The 23,888-nt window shown below is 37.3% G+C and overlaps 1 protein-coding gene across 1 annotated transcript in view; it reads right to left on the bottom strand.

The window, feature by feature from the left end:
- Nucleotides 1-23,888, bottom strand: part of cpne8 (copine VIII) — a 90,349-nt gene that overhangs the window by 57,286 nt on the left and 9,175 nt on the right. Inside the window, exons 2-4 of the mRNA XM_073831793.1 lie at nucleotides 16,816-16,856; nucleotides 8,200-8,246; nucleotides 8,007-8,110 (exon numbers count right to left, since the gene is read on the bottom strand). Coding sequence (XP_073687894.1) covers nucleotides 8,007-8,110; nucleotides 8,200-8,246; nucleotides 16,816-16,856 — 192 coding nt within the window. The remainder of the gene's footprint in view (nucleotides 1-8,006; nucleotides 8,111-8,199; nucleotides 8,247-16,815; nucleotides 16,857-23,888) is intronic.

Consider the following 23,888-nt stretch of genomic DNA (forward strand, 5'->3'; position numbering starts at 1 on the left):
CAGCTCTATATTTCTTTGCATCCTGGCAAAACATTCCAATTCACAAAACAAAACAAAAAAATATTGCAGAGTTGATATACAAAAACTGGATGACCAGTAATTTCCTACTGCTAAATTCTAAAAAAAAAAACAAAAAAAAAACAGAGATGTTAATTAGTGGATAATAAACCTCAGCATGTTATTACCTAGAACACTGTCTAACATTTGATGGCTGCTCTGTCAATTCTCCATTATAAGTTAGGTGTGCTGTTTAATAGCTATCTTTCATTGGAAAACCATGTTTCTATCATTTGAAAAATAAAAAATAAAATCCATCTTAAAAATATCTCTAAATTGTGACCTATGCTCTTAATATCAAATGCAGAAACATTATTCATGTGTTCATGACCTCAAGGTTAGATTATTGAAATGCTTTATTGGATGGTTGCTCTGCACGCTTAATAAACAAACTCCAGCTGGTCCAAAATGCAGCAGTTAGAGTTCTTACTAGAACCAGAAAGTATGACCATATAATCCCAAAAATTCTATTTGATAATACCTAGAATGTTAAAATCGATTGCAGGCAGCAGATCCTTTTCCTATTTAGTGCCCAAACTCTAGAACAGTCTTCCTAGCTTTGTTCAGACACACACTGTCAGTTTTAATCTAAATTAAAGACTCATCTCTTTAACCTGGGTTACGCATAACACATTTATTTTATTCAAATGCATTAAAAGATTGTTAGGTTGCATTATTTAGGTCAACCAGAAGTGGAAAAGACTTCCCATAAGTTTGCATTAGTTGGGCTCTTGACCCTTAAATCTTGAATGTTAGATTTTGTTTGGCTGCTTTTACTGAGTTATAACAGCCAGACAAGCCAAGAACAAAAGTCATCAAGTACCATTGACTGTACTTAAAATAGCTATCATCATATATTGACGTAAGTGCTTGACTTAGGTTTTCCATACAGATTTCAATAGAACTGTGAACAAAGATCTGTCAGTTTTGGCTTTATAAGACGAAGATGAAGAAAGAAAATAAAAGTTTTTTTGAATTTAGACACACAGACATGAAGAATCAGTGTGAGAATCACAACAACGGTGACCACCAAAAAACCATGAGCTGTTTGGCCTATTTTTTAGTAAATCAAAACAAGCTGACTAAACTTGGTTTTAAGTTAAAGGACATTGATTACATTGATTTGGTTGGACATTACTATTTCACATTGATTTTCCTAATTCAATTGTGTTGTCTTAACAGAATAATTTTGGATAGATTGAAAAAAAATCCTTATATGTTAATAAAAAACAGTTTGGTTGTTTGGAACCACTGTCCATAATTGAATTGAGTTAGTTTAAAGAATCATTTTTTGAGTGTAGGAGCTAAAATATGTCAGCGCTTCTGTTTTCTTGTGACATTCTGAATGAACATGAGCCTGTTGTTCACCGGCAGCTTAAATGAAACCTCAGTGGGTGGCAACAACCTACATGTTTGAGGAAAATTCTGTCATGTTGGGATACATGTTATTTTCCTCTCAGCATGAATCTACACTCTTGGCTGTCTCTCTCTTTGTCTGTCTGTCTCTTTCTTCCTCCTGCTGTGCAAAATGAGCAGCGTCAGCACATGTGCAGATATTTCCAGCCACCGCAGGAGAGAGCGCTAAGATTAAGACATGCTTTTACCTGAGCGAACATTCATGTTCAAATCTCCTCGGCAATAAGAACACGTCAGTATATGACATGTTTTACCTTGGGTGTGTTGTGATGTTGTATGTGTGTAATTCTATGTCAAGAATCTTCCACAAAACACACACACAACACAGCCTGAGGGGTTTGGTTTTGGCTTGTGCTGGTTCTGGCTGTGGATTACCTATGTTCAATACAATAAGTTTATAAAATTATGGTTGAATATATGTCTAATATTAAATTATGGTATTGTGGGTAGCTTGCAGGGTTCTGCTATTGTATGTGGTTGCTAAGGTGTTCTGAAGGGGGTTTGTGTTTTGCAATGGGGTTGCTACCCAGGTAAACAAAAAAAATGTTGTGGGAGCATTGGTTTGAAATGCTTCAAAAATGTTGAAATGTCCATATTTCTTGTCGTAATTCTAATGTTTATTAAAGGTTATAAAATGTTTCTTACAACATTCCCAACCTGATCTCATGAAAAAAAAACGTACTTGTGGAAACTTTTTCGCAAGATGTGATGTTTGCTTTCCGGACATACTGTTTTTGTGACATATTAGATGTGAAATGTCCACTGAGAGACGCTAAAAGAGTGTTGTTGTTTTTTTCCCCAAGAACAGATGAACGTATATACAGTCAAATTATTCATACACCTGACAAATTCTGACTTAAAGTTGACTGGAAATGACAGAAGATCAAAAGATGACGTACAAGAGGCATCATTGTGGAAAAAAATTATTACTCATCTTTTATTTACATTTGAACAAAAAGTGTCATGTCCAAAATTATTCATACCCTTCTCAGTAATCAATAGAAAAGCCTTTATTGGCTATTACAGCAATCAAACGCTTCCTATAATTGCTGACCAGCTTTTTGCATGTCTCCACTGGTATTTTTGCCCATTCATCTTTAGCGATGAGCTCCAACTCTTTCAGGTTGAAGGGTCTCCTTGCCATCACCCTGATCTTTAGCTCCTCCACAGATTCTCAATTGGATTTAAGTCAGGACTCTGGCTGGGCCACTGCAAAACGTTAATGTTTTTGTCTGCTAACCATTTCTTCACCACTTTTGCTGTGTGTTTTGGGTCGTTGTCGTGCTGAAATGTCCACTGGTGCCCAAGGCCAAGTTTCTCTGCAGACTGTCTGATGTTGTTGTTGAGAATTTGGATGTATTGCTCCTTTTTCATGGTGCCGTTTACTGTGATTAGGTTCCCTGTTACACTGGCTGAAAAACACCCCCAAAACATTAGGTTCCCACCACCATGTTTGACAGTGGGGATGGTGTTCTTAGGGTTGAAGACTTCTCCTTTTTTTACGCCTCATGAAGGCTACATCATTTTGGCCAAACCATTCAATTTTTGTTTCATCTGACCATAAACAGAAGATCAGAAGTCTTCTTCTTTGTCCAGATAAGCATTTGCAAAGGCCAAGCGGGCTTTTATGTGCCTTATCTGGAGAAGTGGTGTCCTCTTTGGTCTAAGTCTGTGATACCCAGCGCAGTCCAGCGGTGTTGATCCTTGGATTCTTTTTTACCTCTCTCACTATCCTCCTGGCCAGCACAGGTCTCACTTTTGGCTTCCGACCACGTCCTCTGAGATTTTTCACAGTGTGGAACGTCTTGTATTTTTTAATAATACTTTGCACTGTAGCCACTGGAACTTCAAAACATTTAGATATGGTCTTATAGCTCTTTCCTGACTTGTGAGCTCCTTTGTCTTAGCCATGACTGTCCACAAACCAACAGCAGAGAGCTTCTGTTTTTCACCTGTTGAGTTGATTAAAACAGCTGTTCCCAATGAATCAGGGTAATTAGGATGCTTTAGAACAGCTTGGACTATTTGGAATGGTATAGAACTTTGGATTTTCCCATTGACTGTGACAGTTTGCAAAGGGTATGAATAATTTTGGACATGCCACTTTTTGTTCAAATGTAAATAAAAGCTGAGTAATATTTTTTTCCACAATGATGCCTCTTGTACATCATCTTATTATCTTCTGGGAGAAGCCTGTGTCATTTCTGGTCAAAAAAAAACTTGCTGGTTGAACAAAAGTAACTTTAAGTCAGAATTTGCCAGGGGTATGAATAATTTCAGGCTTGACTGTATGGTACGTTTTATGTGACGCTGGTTTTGTCTTCACAGTTCTGAATTAAAATGTCCACTGAGTGGCGCTATAACTCTAATGCTCTGTGACATTTTAAAATAATGTACCATCTGCAGTACACCTAAACCTACCCAATAGTATAGACAAAAGCGAATGTGATGTAAAAACACAATCGCAAGCATGCCGTTTTAGCTCGTTTTCGATCTCTCATCTTTCAGCTCTTTTATCATGAGTCATGTTTTTCATGGCATTTGTACCCAAGGATTCCACATCCTAAGTCCAATTCCATGCCGGCTGATCTACCAAGCAAGCTTGTTATTCACGAACATATGGAACTGTAATCATAACTGTGTACGAAATAAGTGCTCGCTGTTTTACCACCTCTGGTGTTCATTTCTGTTGGAAACGGCAGTGATATGCACTTATTGGTACGTATTTTGTGTCTTGCGAAAAAGTTCCCACAGGTAGGCTACGTTTTCGTCATGAGGTGAAGGTTAGAGCAATCCACTTTATTTTCACCCAAAATATAACATAGTTTAAACATTTCTTTTTTATATTCTAAGAACGGTAAGGAACGGTTTTGACAGAACATTATTTATAGGTTACAAAAAAATGTTTTTTATGACATTCTACTAACTTGATTTTCACCCAAAATGTAACAATATTCTAAGAATGTTTAAAATGTCCATTTTTTGTCATAATTACAATGTTATTTAAAGGTTACAATTTTTTTTTTTTCCCCAATGTTCTACTAATTTTTCTACCCAAAATATAACATTATTTGAACATTTATATTTTAAGTCTAAATGTCTAGTTTTCTTGTCATGATTACGCTATTTAAAACCTTTCTCAGAAAGTATATCACGTACAATTAACATCAAATGGATGTTATGAGAATGTTGTTCTAAAAAAGTCTCTCTCAACATTATGACAACATACAGTATGTGACCCTGGACCACAAAACCAGTCTTAAGTATCACAGGTATGTTTGTAGCAATAGCCAAAAATACATTGTATGGGTCAAAATAATTGATTTTTCTTTTATGGCCAAAATCATTAGGATATTAAGTAAAGATCATGATCCATGAAAATATTTTGTACATTTCCTACTGTAAACATATTAAAATACAATTTTTGATAAGTAATATGCATTGCATTTGGACAACTTTAAAGCGATTTTCTCAATATTTAGATTTTTTTGCACCCTCCGATTTTAGATTTTCAATAGTTGTGTCCCAGCCAAATATCATCCAATCCTAACAAACCAAACATCAAAAAAGCTTATCATTGAAAGCTTATTTATTCAGCTTTCAGATGATGTGGTCCAGGGTCACATATATCAGATATTAAAAAGGTGATAAGAAAGTTCTATAAACATTACTTTGTTTAATGTTTTATCCACAGGTCGTGAGCTGTAGTTGCAACCACACAAGTTTGCAATACTGTTTGCAAATGTTCGTTGGAACTATCATTGCACTATCCTGGTAATGACAGAACTTGCGATCAGATGTGGCACATAATGCTTTGGGAAACAGACTCCAGGTTGGTTGCTAGGATGTTGCAAAGGTGTTCTGGACGGTTGCTATGCTGTTCTGTGGAGCTGCAGGTTGCTTACACCGCCCGGGTCTCCATGATATTGCTTGTCTTGATCTGACAATTTCTAATCGAAATCTCCATGGTTACTAAATAGATGATTCTAAAGTTAGAATTTATATATATATATACAGCTCCAGAGCTCAGACAAACGCAAAAGAGCAATCTGGGTAAGAAGGAACCAGGTGTAAAACTGTAAGGTGTACACACACACACACACTCACATACAGATGGATGTGACATATCCGTCAAATGTCACATCCTGAAAATGATCAAATCAAGGCAGGGAGATGATGACATGGGCGACCGACCACACACACACACACACACACACACACACACACACACACGCACGCACGCGCGCGCACGCACGCACGCACGCACGCACGCACGCACGCACGCACGCGCACGCACGCACGCACGCACACACACACACACACACACACACACACACACACACACACACACACGCACACATGCATGTCACTGATGTTCTATTCAGCGTGTGTTAATAAACACTCATGTATAATGTGCATCATGTGCCTCTAGACAATTTGTAGTAGTACGTATGGAGCGGGCCATACTAATAGAGGATCTGTAGTGTGTTTTTGACCATTTTTGTGTGTGTGTGTGTGTGTGTGTGTGTGTGTGATGGAGGTGAATAATGCATAAATGTAATTTCTGGGATACTGCTGTATAAAATGTGCTTCACTGAGCGGAAGCAAGCCAAAACCCTGCAGGCAGTGTGTGTGTGTGTGTGTGTGTGTGTGTGTGTGTGTGTGTGTGTGTGTGTGTGTGTGTGTGCGTGTGTGTGACAGAGTGAGAGAGTATGTGTGAAATCATACAAAACTGCATTAAAAGGTCTCCCATGTTCCTTGGGAAAACAGCACTTCTGTGTGTGTTGTCTCTGTATGTCAAATTGTTTACAGAGAACATAGAGAGGATTAAATATGCAAATCTGTGTGCTCACGTTTTCAGTTATTGACACATGAGTCAGTGGCATGGTACTCAGATTTTTGTCTCTGTATGATTTTAAAAAAAGACAATGAACTAATACACTTCTGCTATGATGTATAAGCTTGCAATTGCTGAATTGAAATTTATATACTTGGTTTAAATCCTATTTTACTGACCGTTCCCATTCATTTCTATGAGCGGCTACAGGTCTGAGATTAGCTCTGTACAGTATGTAATGATGTTCCACAAGGCTCAGTTTTAGAGCCTTTACTGTTCAATATTTAGGTGTTACCACTTGGGCATCTATTTTAATTGCTTGGTCTACAATACACTATATACACTCAAAACCTGTTGAAAATCTTGATGTCTGCTATCTATCTGATAGTTTCTGACACAAAAACATGGATGATTAATAACTTCCTCTCCCTGAATAGTGGAAAAACCTAAAATCAATTAGTAGCAGTGAATAAAGAGGTATCATATCAATCAAAAGTACAGTATGGAGTACCACAAGGCTCAGTACTAAGGCCACTGCTTTTTATGCTTTACATTTTACCCTTGGGAGAAACCAGCAGTTAGTGTTTACTTTTATGGTGAGGATACTCAGCATTATATTTCTTTGCATCCTGACGAATCATAACAATTCACAAAATAAAAAATAAAATAAAAAAAGATGTAAAAAATGTAAAGTTGATATAAGGCTCAGTTTTAAGGCCTTTACTATTCAATATTTAGTTATCGCCACTAATAGGTCATGCTTGTTGGTCGTGCTTATTGAATATGCAGGATATTAAGTCATATTACTCCTATTTTGGAGTCCCAGTCATTTCCAATGGCTCCCAGTCATTAGATTCGCTTGTATTTAACACTGTAAAAAATGATTTTGCATTTCAGACTTCAAAATTTCAGGTTCAAATCAATGTTATTTTGCACCGTTTTTTTGTAATTATTTGTGAAATTTTATAAAAATTTATGAGTGAAAATTGTGAAGTAAATCATACACTTTTTCAGTGAAGGGGTAAAGAAAATATGTTATTGCATTTTAGTTAGAGGTTATACCACTTGATATTTAGAGGTTTATATTTTTCAAAAATGAGTAAGCCCAACATTAAAAACAAAAATCAGATTTTGATGCAATAAAAATGCAATAAAGCGTATCTTTTTCATGTTAATCTGAGTTTTTGTCCTAAAAATTTCTATTTTAGAAATGCTTTCTATTTCTGCGACGTTGCGGCTGGAACAACAACATTCAAACTATGACAATTAGAATCTCAATTAATAATTATGTGATTTATTCAATCTTAAAAGTGTCTAATGTGAGTTTAAATCTCATATTGTATTACATTTATAGCCATACTGAAATCAATATAAGATAATTTACCTCAGATCTGAAAAATAAATGTAAGCAAACATATACGTTAAAACTGCAAACCAACAAGTGTTTTCTATGACAAAGATGGTATCAGTCACTCAGTATGTAGGTTTAATATTTATGAATTAGATTATAAACTCGTCTATTTCGCTGGGAGTGCAGTGTGCTTCTCATTTCTGAATGGATGTGATAAATATTGGTGTCAGCTTGTCGCTGGAATCTTGTCGCGTTGCGTGTAGTTAGGACACAGTGTTAGGCACACAGTTTTTAAACCCAATCGTGAAACACACACAAACATTTTCGCATGCCGATTATACTCACAGGTCAAAGCGTAAATTTTGTCTCTCTTCAAAGAAGTAATCGAGGATGAATTTGTGTACAAAGTCTGGATTCAGCGTGTTATCGATGACTTCTGTCCTGCCAAACTAAACAATACAGAGCATCACATTACCAGCTTAAACAAAAGCAATATAAATTAAAAATACAGGTCTGAAAGATTCAGAAAATACAATACCTCTCTCCACTCCCTGTTTGCCACAGTCTGAGTGTACAGCACACAAACTACACAGAAACAAAAATAAAGGTGCATGAAAAGACATTCAAAACACCACCTTGTTGGAGAGAAGAATGTAAATATAGCAACCCTGGTTTGTTAATTCAGCAAATTAAGAAATCAAATATGCACAAAAAGCAAAAAAATATGTGTGGAGCTCTTGAGCATACAATTATTGACTCATTTGTCTCACATGCAGTGGAAAGAGTGTGTTGTTAACACACACACACACACACACACTCACTCTCTCACACAGACGCACTCAGAAGTCTCGCCAATTCATATCACAAGCAACGGCAGGCGGCTGAAATAATTCCGTTTCTGAACATCTGTTTGGCTGCCCAGGGGCCTTCCTCTAAACACGAGCCAATACCTGCCATCAGACTGTGGCTAAAAATATGCCTAATTAAAAAAGACCATCATTGTCTGCAGAGCGTGCATAATCTCCACCTTTATATCAGGTTTGGACCCCAGAGCCTCATAGAGTTTACAGTGTGTGACTTTATGACCTCCTGTACTCATATCTGTCCTGGGAGACGAATATGTGTGTGTGTGTGTGTGTGTGTGTGTGTGAGGGAGAGAGAGAGAGAGAGAGAGAGAGAGAGAGAGAGAGAGAGAGAGAGAGAGAGAGAGAGAGAGAGAGAGAGAGAGAGAAATAAAGAGAAAGAAAAAAATCTGCCTCAGCTGTCTGAACGCGCTAAGTATCTCTTCTAACTTTCATTCTGTCAGCTGGGTGTGTAGACGCATATGGCGACCTAGACACTTTCCAAAAATACACCTAACATGGAGTCAAATTTACATATAAGACTATATACTGCCATAGAATATCTACTATTTGTTTTCATAGAATTCTCCTTTACATTAGGAGTGGGGTTCAACCAGTCTCTGGGTCATATATGGCCCTAAAACCAAGCAAACTGGCCAAAGAGGCCATTTGAGAATGTATTTGCCCGCATCCTGATTATTTCATACTAAATAGTTTTAGATCTTCAAATGATATACAACACAGAACAAAGGCAACCTAGGTAAACACACTTTTTTTTAATTACTGAAGCAAAAAAAATTATCCAACACCTATCACCCATGTGAAAAACTAATTGCCCCCTAAAGGCCAATTCACACCACACAGACAGATGCAGGTCAACGCCAAGAGCCGAATGAGTACAGTATGTCACTTTTCAGGCATTTCAAGATGGACAAATGCAGATTGAAAATGTTCAATAAGCAAAAACAAGCACCAACCAATATGGACAGGGGCAACACACTGATCAGACAAAACCCAACAAAGTGTCTGTCTGTGCTTTAGAATCAATAACTGCAACCAGATACAGTACTTCTTATAACCACAGTTTTTCACAGCACTTTGGTAGAAGTTTGGCCCACTCTTATTTGCAGACCTGCTTTAGTTCAGCCACACTGGAGGGTTTTCAAGCATGAACTGCCCTGTTAACCCAGCTAACAAAAATATATTCTAAGAAAGTCTGCTAGGGGTGGCACGGTACATGAAAAACAACCGAACCGTTCGGTTCGCTCTGGTCGGTTCGGTGCGTGTGTGCGTCACACGGTTCAACGGTTCAACGCATGCACAATGTAGCCTCGTGAGTGTCCTTTTTGCGCGAAATAAGAGGTGTGTGTAGACATACAGACAGTAAAAGTGGAGTGCTGCAGGTTACGTCACGTGTAGAAATGGCAAGTGGGAGAGATAAGGAAGGCTGCCCGGAGTTGGAGGATGCGCCAGCTATGATACGCTGTTCATCCAACTTGGCTGTGCTTTTAATTTTATTAAAGGAAAGGATGAAGCTGATTGGTTTGTTCATGTCACATGGTCTGCGGTGAGCTTGCGGAAAAGTTGAGATGTTTTTATCTCGATGCGGCACGTACGCGCCTGGGAAAAAGGAGCGTGTCGCACCGCGTCACTTCCATTACGAGCGTGCATACCACGCGTCTACATTTGAAATAAGGAACTTGACTGGACAAAAGACGCTTCATGTGAACGGCCCCTTAACCAGGTCAGGTGTGTGGGAACATTTTGGATTTCTTGATTTCATCTTAATTTGTCAGTTCATCTGAGAAGACATCACGCCAGTGTGTTGGTAGACATGCAAGTTAATTCTTCAGTTCAATCTTTATGTGCTTAAAAGTCACACAAATTCCTGTAGAGATACACATTGTCCTGTTTTTGCCAAATAAATGAAAAGCATGTCATCAATGTCTTCTCTCTTGCTGTATCAAATCTCCCCTAGCTTTCCTCAGAGATGGTCTCAATAATGTGCTTTAAGTCAAGTCCAATTCAATTTGTGCATGATTACATGATATAACTTTTTTTTTAATAATGTATCCTAAATTGTGGATAATCAAGCTACATTTCATATGCCAAAGTAAACTTCTGGAGTGTTAAAGATTAAAATGAAAAATAAAAACAAGAACCGTACAGAAACGAAAACCGTGACCCTAAAAACGTGATACGAACCGAACCGTGGGTTTTGTGAACCGTGCCACCCCTAATGTCTGCACATTTTTTATGGTCTCTGAACATTCAAAATGTCAATTTTTTAAGTGTTTTAAAAATGTTTTTTCTTGGTTGAAGGAAAATTCCTTTGTATAATGTATAAATTGTGTTTTTGTGCTACTAATTTTAGAGACTTACTAAAGACCAGATAACTTTGAATGAACATTCTATTCATGTTACTGGAAGGACATTTGTTCACAAGAGAACTTTGCCAGAATGTTACTCAAAATTCCAACATAGGCTCATTGGAAATATGTGCCTCTTTCAGCAAAACTGAAAAATCTTATCTATGTACAAATCACTGCAGTTTCCAGTTGAAATAAAGACTAGAGGCAGTAAAACTCTGACAACTTTTATTCTTTTTAACACAAAATTTGATTTACACATAGAGTTTTCATTAATAAAGCTTAATTTTCACACAATTACTTACAGAATATTATATAGTGGCTTTAAAACTATTTTAACATCCTGCGCGATTTGAAAACTGATTCTTTTGAATGTTGTCATTACATATACTGCTTTATATGTGTGAGTTCTCTAAGTAAGTAGGCTTGCTCAGTAGCTCATGCGATAAGGCATTGCATTTGAGTGATGAAGAGCTCCGGAACGAACCCTATAATTCTACAGTTTGACAAAACAGCTCAAATCCGCAATTGCATATATTAACACTATTGGGTAGGTTTATGGTTGGGTTTGGTGTAGGGAATATTTCCAACACAAGCATTAACCTTTAGCAGCACTATCAGGATTTTTTAATTTTGAAAAGCCACAATACATAACTCAAGCAGCATAATAAAAATGCAGCAATACATGCCTGTACTAACATGATAAAAATGTGCCACGTCATGTATTGGATGTATTGAACATTCTCTGGACATTTCACTTTGAAACTGCCATGAAATGTGCCTTAATTATGATGTTGCAGAAACGTATGTAGAGGCACGTATTTCCAATGAGCCTGGTAACCAAAATTCTGAGAGCATTCCCTGTTAGCTGGTAAGATCCTGGAACCGAATCTCCATTGGTTCCAAGTCTGGCAAAAGCTTAGTTTTAGAGAACAGAATTCATGCAATTAATTACTGCAAGTTGCCCAGGTCTTGAATGTGTGACCCTGGAACAGAAAACCAGTCATAAGGTTAATTATTTTTTTTTAAATTGAGATTTATACATAATCTGATAGCTCTCATAGTTGGTGAAGCGGAGGATAACATCAGCCTCGTCCAGCCCCACCTTGCAGACGTCTCACAGCAAATCTAGCTCAGCCCACCTTCACCCAACATCACGAAAACAATTATTCCAGAGCCCACCACAGATAGAGGGCTTCCTCGGAGCCTGTGAGGACAGTGTCAAATATTACCCTGGAACCAGGGTGTGACCCGGCAACCATCATACCAGTGGGAGTCTTGGTGGAGCTGGAGAATGAGGACTGGTTTATCAATTGGGACTCTGAGGTTCTGCTTCTCACCCAGCCCACCCTTTTTCACCATCAGTGCCTACCAACCTTTATGTACCGTCATCATCGCTGGTTCCACTCAGCCCTAAATCTCCTGTGCTCCCGCTGATTCCACCCAAACCTGAATCTCCTGTGATCCCTCCCAGCCTCCCTCTCCTGCCTCAGCAGTTACTTAGCCCTTCGGTGGTTCCATTCAGCCCCTCTGCATCTTCTTCATCATGTGTGGATATGCCTCAGTGTTTCAGGTGACCCGCTCTGCTCTCTCCAGAGAATCCTTTGGCTCTACCTCCGGCCATTGATCCTTTCACTCCACCTCAGCCGGTTGATCTGTTGGCTCCGCCTTGGCCTCTCCCACCCTTGGCTGCACCAGAGATCTTTTGCCCTATGGCTTCCCTGGGCTCCCTTGTCCATCCAGCTCCATCTCGGTCAGTTGTCAATCTTCCTGTGCCACGGACTTGCGAGCCTTCCACTGTGTTCCGTCTTTCCACCCCTACTGCTTTAGCAGGCTCATCCTTCCCCCCAGCTCCACCTGAGTCCTCGGTAACACCAGCTCCATCTCAGTCCTCAGGATGTTCATCGTTTTGGCTCCGCCTTGGGTCTTCAGTGCCATAAATCTCATGTGGTTCCATCTCTCCACTTCATGGCCAACATAGTCAACATCATGGCCCCTCCGTCGACTCTGCCAATTCTGGCTGTGCCCTGGGTCTACTCTTCCTGGCCACTCCTACCATCATTTCTCACCATTTATCCATCATCCATCTGCTTGCCTTTTTCCAGCCCTCTGCTCTTTATCTGCCTCTCAAACCTTCTCCTCAACATGGTGTGAGGCCGCACCTTCTCGAGGGGAGCGTTATGTCATTCATTTAGTTTCTTTATCATGGATTTTTAGTTTGTTCACAGTCAGTGTACTGTTTCCTTTGTTCTAGTTTTCCCACCACTCATCAGTTACCATGGACATTCAGTAACTAGCACACCTGTTTATATTTAGTTCATCACCATTGTGTATTAAAGTTGCTCACTTCTTCTTCCTTATGGTCCATTATTGTTCATGTTTATGTTTGCACGCTGTCTTGTGTTTGTTAAGCCTTTGGAGTTTGTTATAATAAATATTACCTTTATTTGGAACTCTGACTGTTTCAGATAAATCTTCTGGCTCTTCCATGGACAGCATTTTTGTCCAGTATCTTTCGGAGAGTGGAGTTATAAACAGTGTCCTATATGGATCCTTCAGTGTTGTCCTTGGGTCTTTTGTTATTTCCTGGATGAGTTGGCACTGTGTTCTTGTAGAAATTTTGGAAGGACAGCCACTTCTGGAAATGTTCGCTATTGTGTTGTTATTTTTATTTTATTTTTTTAACAATGTCACAATGGTACACAGAATCTGTACTAGCACTACCAAGGAAGGATGATGCTAAATGTAATGTAAAGCTTTGTAGATTATGTATAACTAGTGCAGAGTTTTTTTTTTTGTTTTGTTTTTTTTCTTTTTTTTTCCGATTTTTTAAGAGACATGAATGAATGATTTTTTTTTTGTTGTTGTTGAGGTAAAAATGACATATAAACACAAACAATCCCCAGGCCTGCATAAGATTCCAGGGCCTTCATCATCATCATCATCATCATCATGAGCAGTGCTGCAGGAAAGTCTTCTTATATGGAGCGGCACATGTGCTGAGTCTGAGCTGTGCTGACGTGATGGGGCCAGTCACGCAGTGCTACAACTCCTCCCTACATTCACCGGCCAAAAGACGCTGGAATCAGGGACTCCAGACGGCTAAATATAGACTTATCGCTCACTGCCTGTGTGTGGCATCCACAGCGCTTGATGTCATATTACTGACTATATATTTTGTGTGTTTAGGAGGAGGATCATTTCTTGTTGGACTGATTTGAATTCAAGCCCACTTTGTATCATATGCTTTTCATAATAATAACCTTCAATAAAGTATAAAAATAAATATTTTCTCAGTTAATTCTTCTGCAGAGCTGTGACGTGTAATTTATGTGTACATAACTACATGTTACACTAAAAGTTCAGTTTTAGTGCATCTGGCAATGTTTTATTACATTGTACATATTGTGGCAGTTTTAAAATGACATACCACCTACACTAAGCCCAATCTTAAACCTAACTGATAGTGTTAAATAAAGAAACATTAAATTAAAACAAATATACTGAAGTAAAGTTGCCATTATAGCTTGTTTAAACTAAGCTCTTTCATTGTGACTGATGTTTCACAGAATCGCATTGTACCAGGTGAGCTATCGAGTAAGTTTACTTCATCAGTAAAGCTGGTTATGCTAAGCAAACATCAGAATACATTAGTTTGCAATGGCATTATGATAAAAGTGCTTTAAGGTGATAACATATTATTGTCCAAGGAACTCTGCGCAAACAAATGTCCCTCCAATATTTCCCAGTAATCTTAATTTGTGTGAACTTGTTCATATTTTACTGCTTCTAGTGTACATTTCTGCTGTAAACCACAGTGGATTTTATGTAAATACTTTTTTGGAGTTTTATTTATAAATACTTTTTTGCAAAAATCTAGTTAGAGGCATGTTTTTTTTTTTAATGAGCCTACTGTATGTTGATTTTCATTGCACTAGTTAGTTTGTCCACAAGGTGGCAACCCTGACCCAGCCTGCAGTTTAACGCAAAAAAAGACAGTAAAACAACAAACTACTGACTGTATGCAAACACTAAGTTACCACGTCATATCAAAGACCACATTTACACTGCAGGTCTTGACGGCCAATTCCGTTTTGTTGATTTTATATAGCATTCTTTTGGATGACCAGCTTAAATCTTATTTAAAAAAATTACCCATATCCAATATTTGCATTAAACAACCCAAGTTAGACTGACCTGAAAACAGGGTTGCCAGGTCTACGAAACAAAACCAGCCCAATTGTTAATCAAAACTAGCCCAATTGTAGCTCAATCTCTCTCTTTTTTTTTTTTTTTTTTTGGTGGTTGTCTCCTCCATCAGGACCACTCCATCAAGACCGCATTCAATGGTGTAAAAACAGTACAATTGGCAACACTGCCCAGAAAAGCATTCACCCGAGTTGACATCATTTGCCAATATATGAATATCGAAATCCATGTGCTTTTTTTATGCTTACACATTCGTAGATCATATCCAATCTGAGTATAAAATGGGGTCACTTGAACCATTTAGTGTAAATGCGGCCAAGTTATGCTTACTGTTCCAAACTCAAAATGTCCCCAAAACTTCAGAGCACACCTAGAATCTTTAAAAATAACTTCAGATTACTTCAGAATAGATGTCAGCAACACCACAACCTGAGCAAATTAGCATAAGACCCACTTTTACATACCTACTCCTACTTAGAAACCTGACCTGTGTTGAAGATAGTGAACAACACCAGTACACAGAGCTTGGCTAATCAGCACAGAGCTTATTTGCATAAAGAATACTTAAAGGCACAGAAACTAATTTTAACTTGAAGGGTGACAGAAAGGATGGAAAATGCTTATTATGAAAAAAACAAAATTGCTTAAGTTAACTTACATTATAAATTGACTTCAGGGAGGGGAAATGTAATATTGCGAAGGTGTAGAATATGAACCCTTTAAACGAAGGCAGAAAAGTTATGTACTTTCCAAACAATATAATTGGCCCAATTTAAAGATGAAACTAGAATTTTCTTAGCAGAGAAATAATTAAAACAAGTCTTTTAGAGCATATAATGTGTGTGTGTGTGTGTGTGTGTGTGTGTGTGTGTGTGTGTGTGTGTGTGTGTGTGTGTGTGTGTGTGTGTGTGTGTACCTGGTATTCATCACGTTGTGGGGACCAAATGTCCCCACAAGGATAGTAATACCAGTAGATTTTGACCTTGTGGGGACATTTCTCAGGTCCCCATGAGGAAACAGGCTTATAAATCATGCACAATTAGTTTTTTTGAGGAAGTAAAAGCGTGCCCAATCTCCTGTGAGGGCTAGGTTTAGGTGTAGGGTAGGTGTAGGGCCATAGAAAATACGGTTTGTACAGTATGAAAACCATTATGCCTATGGAATGTCCCCATAAAACATGTAAACCCAACATGTGTGTGTGTGTGTGTGTGTGTGTGTGTGTGTGTGTGTGTGTGTGTGTGTGTGTGTGTGTGTGTCAGAAACAGTCAGTGTAATCAGCCATACAGCAGAATGAACAATGCAGGGCCTGCAGTCAAACGCATCTGTATGTTCATTAAAGCTGTGAATGTTAGCCGAACACAACATCTGGATTACACAATACAATCACAACCCATGTGAACACACAGCACGTGAAGAGTCAAACAAAACACAGACATTTAAATGCAAATACTATACTCTCCTGCATATGAAAGAATATGCACATACAGCAGGGTTTCATGCACAATCAAGCCTTCAAATAAAACAACATCATAATTAAGGCAGGCAGGTAAGATATTGCACACTAATGACGCTCCCTACGGTGATCGGTGCTCTGCTGATGAGCAGTAACTGCATCACGATTACAGCCCAGACTGCTTTAAGTAATGTGATTTCAGATGTGCTACTGTTGTCAGATAAACCACTCTTTGTACCTACAATGTTTCAGTGCATGCTAGAATAAATGAACAAGCTTACTTGGATCAGATTTTGAGAAGGTGTCTCTGTCCAAGAGGTTTCTGTAGAAGAAAGAAATTAAGAAATTGGAGTTAGTAAAAGGTTGTCTGAATCTGAGAGAAATATGCATAAATTAAACACAGTTTACAAGCAAAAATGGGTGGATTTTGATGTGAGAGGACAACAGGAGATGGACTTTTTCACTGGAGTAAGCGTTATTATGAATTATGGACTCATATTTTGGCCGGAAACAACATTTAACCTATAAAATGTCTTAACTGTAGCTTTTGGCTTTACTAGACATTAAAATGGACTGGTATGGATTACTTGTGGATTATTGTGATGTTTTTATCAGCTGTTTTGACTCTCATTCTGACGGCACCCATTCACTGCAGAGAATCCATTAATGAGAAAGTGATGAAATGCTACATTTCTCCAAATCTGATGAAGAAACAAACTCATTTACATGTTGGATGGCCTGAGATTTTCCTTCAGTGCACTCAGCATTATGTCTAATATATTGGTATCTCAGTGGTTTTAATTCTACATCTGTTAAATGGTGTTGAACTCAGCCATTATGAACATTCAGGTAAGGCGGGGTATTGCCAGCTGTCCCAAAATGCAATATACATCATTGTAATTCAATGCATTGCAATGCATCAGTGTGTCATAATTGATTTGTGATTGAAACGGCACCAAGCGCATGAGAGAGACTAAACGTCTCAGGAGAGAGAGTGAAGCTATGATATCACTTTCAATCTCTTTTGCAGGGATCGCTTTGTACCGTGTGCCAAAGGAGCACTGACTGAGAAATTTCGTTTCCACAGATTAGGCTTATTTAGATGAGTTCTTTAATAATTGAACTGCAGGAAATGATACGAGTGAACAGAAATGAATACAATGAATGCAATAAATAAATACAAATAGCAACAGAGTGCCTGAAGGACCAATGTAACATTGCAAGAAAAAGAAATGTAATATTGCTCTATCAGGCCAGTATCAAAGCGGTGAATCACTGAAGGAAATCTCAGGCTCACACACACTGAGCTCTTCTGATTGTGCAAAAGGAAGCGGATCATTACATCAATAACAGTAAAACCCCAATAAGACCAAAAAAAAAAGTCGAAGACTGCAAAGGCAAAAACATAGGACATGCTCTAAACTTCTCCATATTTTTCTCACTTGTCTCCCACACTTATGCTAATGAAAACAAAATACATAATCTTTTAATTATCATTCCACTTGCTGGTATATGGACACAACCAAAGTGATTCATAATATGATTAGGTGAAGTAACCAATTAAAATATATGAATATATAACCTATATATTTATTTACAGCCCAATCAACTTAATATACACTGCTCTCCAAAGTTTGGAAACACCCTTAAAAAGTTGGGTTTTGGACAATATTGGAATGTATCCTTTTTAATTTGTGATAATTGACAACACAAACTATGAAAACATGTTTTATTACATAAACAGTTTATACATTGAAAAAAATTAAATTCAGCTCTGCATCCGAGCTGACGGTCTATTCAAACATTGACTTGATACAGTATATTACTCCAAGCCTCCTGAAGGATTGCCCAAAGATGATTCACACTATGCTGATATCGTCCAAAACCAGGGGTGTTTCCAAACTTTTAAAGGGCAGTGTATATTGTAACAAATAACTCATAAACCCAAATTAATGCACACCCCATAAACTTAACTAAATACAATACAGTGTCTTGTGAAAGTATTCCTACACCTTAAATTTTTGTCACATTTTGTTACGTTGCTGCCTTGTTAAACAGCTTTAAATTACTTTTTTCCACATCAGTCTACACTCCATACACCATAATGACAAAGCAAAAACAGAATGGTCACAACTTCGTAAGTTGATTAAAAATAAAAAACCTGAAATAAGTACACTGCATAAGTATGCAGTACTTAGTTAAAGCACCTTTATATCCTCAAGACTTTTTAGGGATGAAGCACATCCTGAATTTGGCAAATTCACAGAGTTGTCTATAAGCCAGTCTTGCTGTGTATTTAGGGTCATTGTCCTGTTGGAAGGTGAACCTTCGGCCCAGTCTGAGGTTGTGAATGCTCTGGACAGGGTTTTCATTAAGGCCATCTTAATATTTTGGTGCACTGAGCTTGTCTTCTACTGTGACGAGTCCCTTAGTCCCTGCTGCTGAAAAACAGCCCCAAACCATGAGTCTGCTACCAGCACACTTTACTTTGCAGCTTTACTTTACGAGCAGTGGCTGGTTCCTTCAGACATGATGCTTGGAATTGAGGTTCATCAGACCACAGAATCTTGTTTCTCACACTCTGAGGGTCCTTTAGAAATTCCAAGTGTGTTTTCATGTGTCTTCACTGAGGGGGATTGAGTTTGCCATAAAGCCAAGCTCAGTGGAGTATTGCAGAGATGTTTGTCCTTCTGTGAGTTTCTCCCATCTGCTTATATGATCATGGAGCTCAACTAGAGTGACCATCATGTTTTTGGTCACCAGTCTAACCAAAGCCCTTCTCCATCAATTTCTCAGTTTGGCCAGAGGGGCAGCTAGGAAGAGTCCTAGTTGTCCCAAACATCTTCCATTATAGATAATGGAGGCTACATGCTTCTGTGAACCTTCAATGCAGCAGAATTTTTTCTAAACCCTTTCCCAGATCTGTGCCTTGACGCAGTCCTGTCTTTTGACCTCAGGGCTTGTTTTTTTTTTCTTTTCTGATTTGCATTTTCAGCTGTTAGACCTCTTATTGAGAGGTGTGTGCCTTTCCAAATTATACTCATTCAAATTAATTTGTGATGAGCTAAATTTTAACTGTCCTAGACAATAATATGAATACTTATGGAATCTTTTCAGTTTTTTTATTTGTAATAATTTGTTACAAACCTGTTTTGTGCTTTGTCATTTTGGTGTATGGAGTGTAGATTGATGGAAAAAGTAATTTAAAGCAGTTTAACAAAGCTGCAACATAAAAAGTGAAAAAATTAACACACACATAATAACCTAGAAACTGTATGTAACAATTAACTCATATGAATGTATAACCAATTAGCCATAGGCTCAGCTGAATATATAATTAACCAGTAATTATATAAATAACCAGTAACACATATCCCCAATTAAATTTATTATGTAACTCATAAGTCTAAGTGAAAATATAACCAATAATTAATAAACCCAATTACCCATAAACGTAACTGAATAATTAACCCCAACTGTGTACAATATATAACAATTACCCCAAAGGTACAAATGAATATATAACCAATCAGTTTTTAATATTTATACCATATGTACATCGACTTAACATACAGTAGTCACCACTAATAAGCTACTAAATATATTGTAGTAGCCTACATTTTTTTTTGTACAGCTGCTTTGCAACGATTTTAATTGTGAAAAGCGCTATACAAATAAACTTGAATTGAATTGAATTGAATAACCAAATAACCCATGTCCCCAAATAAATATATAACAACTGCAAATATAAATCTCAAAATCTCAATAAATAAATTAATAAAATAAACTCTGCTGGTAGTAGCTGATTACGTAATCAGATTCCAAAAAAATTAAGTACTTGTAATTAGATTGCATTACATTTTTAAAATGCACGTATTAAGACTAAAGTTACTTTTATTATTGATTACATGATTACATATTCACACAATAGTAATTAATTATTTATAGTTTATTTATTCTTCATAATTTATCTTTTTCATCTTTTACATTTTCCCTTCTAAAATAGACTACTGCTTATACATTCAGAACAGGGTTGGGGCCATTCATGAATTGAATTGAGAATGAATGGTAAATTCCAATTCTCTTCCTGGAATGGAATTGGAATTGGAATTGCATGCAGCTGACAGGAAATGGAACTGGAATTGAATTTTGAATGTCAGGTCAAATAAATTCCACTAAATTCCACTTGAGTTGCTAAATAAAATCATTTGACTTGACTTGCTTAATAGTTTATAGTACATTAAACATTGTAAATCACATAAACGACAAACATATAAAAGAAATACAAAGTACTGTATGTTTAGTATGTTAGGCATGATCATTTCACATGCCAAATTTTAGGAAATGATGATAATTATATGCAATAAAAATGAATGAATGAAATACATGAATGAACATGACTCATTTTTTTGTGAGTTGAGACATATATTATGTGGTGATCATATATTGAATGTATAGTACATCCAGAAACTTATCACCACTGTCATTCAATTATTAATGCATAATGTACAGTTCTCATTTTTATTTACTTGCATTTGATCAACTCCATTTCATACATTACTTGGTATTTGTAAAGCATCATGAATAAAGTTCAAATGTACGTCTCTAAATGCAATCACAAATAAATGCTCAGAAACAGCAATAAACGGAATTCAGTGGAATTTCCCTGAATTGAATTCCACTTGCTGTAATTCCAATTCAATTCCAACTCTGTTTCCCTTAATTGTTGTTGAATTCCAATTCCAATTCCATTTCCTTCTTTGAATTGGAGTTGTTGAGTTCATTCCTGAATTGACCCCAACCCTGATTCAGGAAGTTTTCCAGTTTTGTTGACATTCACACAAAGATCAGTAACTAGTCAGGTGGCTACACAACATTTGGCCACTGGATTTACAAAAATCATTTCAGTTTGTAAGAAGTGTTTCCTTCACATTCTCAACTACTGATGAACACATTATTTTTTATTTGAATTACCATTAAGTAAGTTATTTAACCATGCATTATTATTGCATGCATTACTTTTTCATGTTTTTTTCTTATTTACATGTAACACAGGGATTTCCCAGTCTATTATTTGTCAGTCAAACCTCTTTCACCCAATATATTAACTTGAAGTAATATATTTACTTTACAAAAAGTAGTCTGATGTAGGGATGCACCGAAAAGGAAAATTCTTGGCTGAAGCCGAACAAAATTACACACTGGGCCGAAAGCCGATTACCAAACACGGTTAGGTTTTTAGTGTTTTTCCCCCTGTAACAAGGGGACTCGACGTCAGCGTTGTAAAATCCAGATGCGAGCTTTATTAAACAGATCGTTGTCAAGACAGGCAAGGTCAAACACCGGCAAATAGAAACATCCAGGGCAAGACAAAAGCGTAATCCAAAAATACAGGCAAGGGTCAAAATCCAAGAGGGCAGTCCAAAGGAGCAAATGAAACAAAACAAAGAAACAAGGCAAAACTATGGCTATGACCACGGCCGTAGCCAGCTATGAGGTCACCGAGGTCCGGACCTCGGTCATTTTTTTTTATTCAAAAATAAAATGTCAAGCTCTCTGAATGATTATTTAGCCGTTTAAACCACCTCATATCACATGAGAAGCTAGCGCAGTGAACGGGGCTTGAGAGCGCAGGTGCAGCCTCTGTTTGTTGCCAGATCCACCTATTATACATGTTTTTTGACTCGTTTTTCCAATTTAGTGTGACACTTTGGGACGTTTATAAAGTGGAAAGTTGAACGCTAGTGTTAGTGATATATTAATCTTATTTATAAAACACAAGCTTTGAACTTATTTCGTATATCTTTTTCTTTCTTTTTGTAATTGCTTGTTTTTCGTAGCAATATCTGGCAACATTGTACATTCATAAAAAAAGCTTATAGACAATCTGTAACTTAATTGCTGACAGGAAGATACCACAATCGGTAAGACAAACGCAGTGATCATCGTTAATATCAGAAAGAATGTATAACACTGTCAAAAACAATAGCATAATACAAATCTGTTTGCTACAGAACGAAATACTATGCCAAATAACGTTAACGTTACTGGCCAGCAGGAAGACGTCTCATGCTCTTTAGTTAACCTTAAGTCATCAAAAAACATTAATTAAATCAGTGTTTCTCGACTGGTGGGTCGCGAAAATGTTTTGAGTGGGTCGCGGAGTGTGCAGTCAAAGAAACAACAAACGTAATTCTGTTTTTTTCTGACGCTAGACTATTATTTTGAAAGACGTGCGTGAAAGCCTCTTCTATCAGTACCTGAGAAAAACGCTTTTTCCTCATTCAGTATCTACGGTCAAATGAGATGTTGCCAAGTTTTATGTCAGTGTCATTGTTCTAACTAGGGATGCACGATATGAAAAATTCTGACCGATACCGATAGCCGATAATTAAGTCCTTCTTTTGGCCGATGCCGATACCGATGACCAATACATTCATATTTTTATATGATAATTTTGTGCACACAGGAGAATACAAAATCTAAGATAAACTAATGAAATTTATATTATATATCTGGGTCTAACAATCATAGCAAACAGTCCTGACCCTTCAAAAATGTTTTTATTTTTTGTGTAAGGCATCACAATTCTAAATAAAATAAAATGCTTTGACATTTTGTCAACCTGGAAAAAATGAAAAGTGCATCATGGAGTAAAGTCAGATGTCCAAATGTCTGTGGTAAAGCTTACATGCAGTCCATTCTTATTGATATTATGAATGTGTGCAGCAGCCAAATCGTACAAGGCAGAGAATAAAACATCAGAATCGAGATAAAAACATCTCAACTCTTAAGAATGCTGCAAGCGCAACGCAGGTCATGTGACATGAACCAACCAATCAGCTTCATCCTTTCCCTTAATAACACCGAAAGCACGAGTAGTATGAAGCTGCAGACTCGGAGCCTGCTGCATCGACAGTCCCGCACCCAGAGTCCCGCATTCTCAGACCCCTCGTTTTTCGAGACAGCGCCACCTTTCAAATTGGATCGGATAAACACATGGATAAACACGTGAAGAACCGAAATACGGTGAGTATCGTCAATTTTATTCAATGATTTCTTTTTTAATCAAACTACTTTATAGCTCATCGATACACCAACATATGAACAGTCTATTTAATATTTGTAATGATAGTTTGTAACAAAATTTGAGCCGTTAATGTATGTTTTTTCGCCTTTTTTCCCCGAAAATATTTTGATAGCTAACGTTATGCTTTAACCTTGGACTTTTTGTAGACAAGCCATTGTAAAAAATTTGATTAAATTTAGTTGACATTAAAGTAGACCAATTAAATACATTAAGTGTGTTAATATCAAAGAATGTCATCATTAATTATTTAATCAGATTTACCTT

This window comes from Garra rufa, chromosome 25 (genome assembly GCF_049309525.1).
Source record: "Garra rufa chromosome 25, GarRuf1.0, whole genome shotgun sequence".
Lineage (NCBI taxonomy): Eukaryota > Metazoa > Chordata > Actinopteri > Cypriniformes > Cyprinidae > Garra > Garra rufa.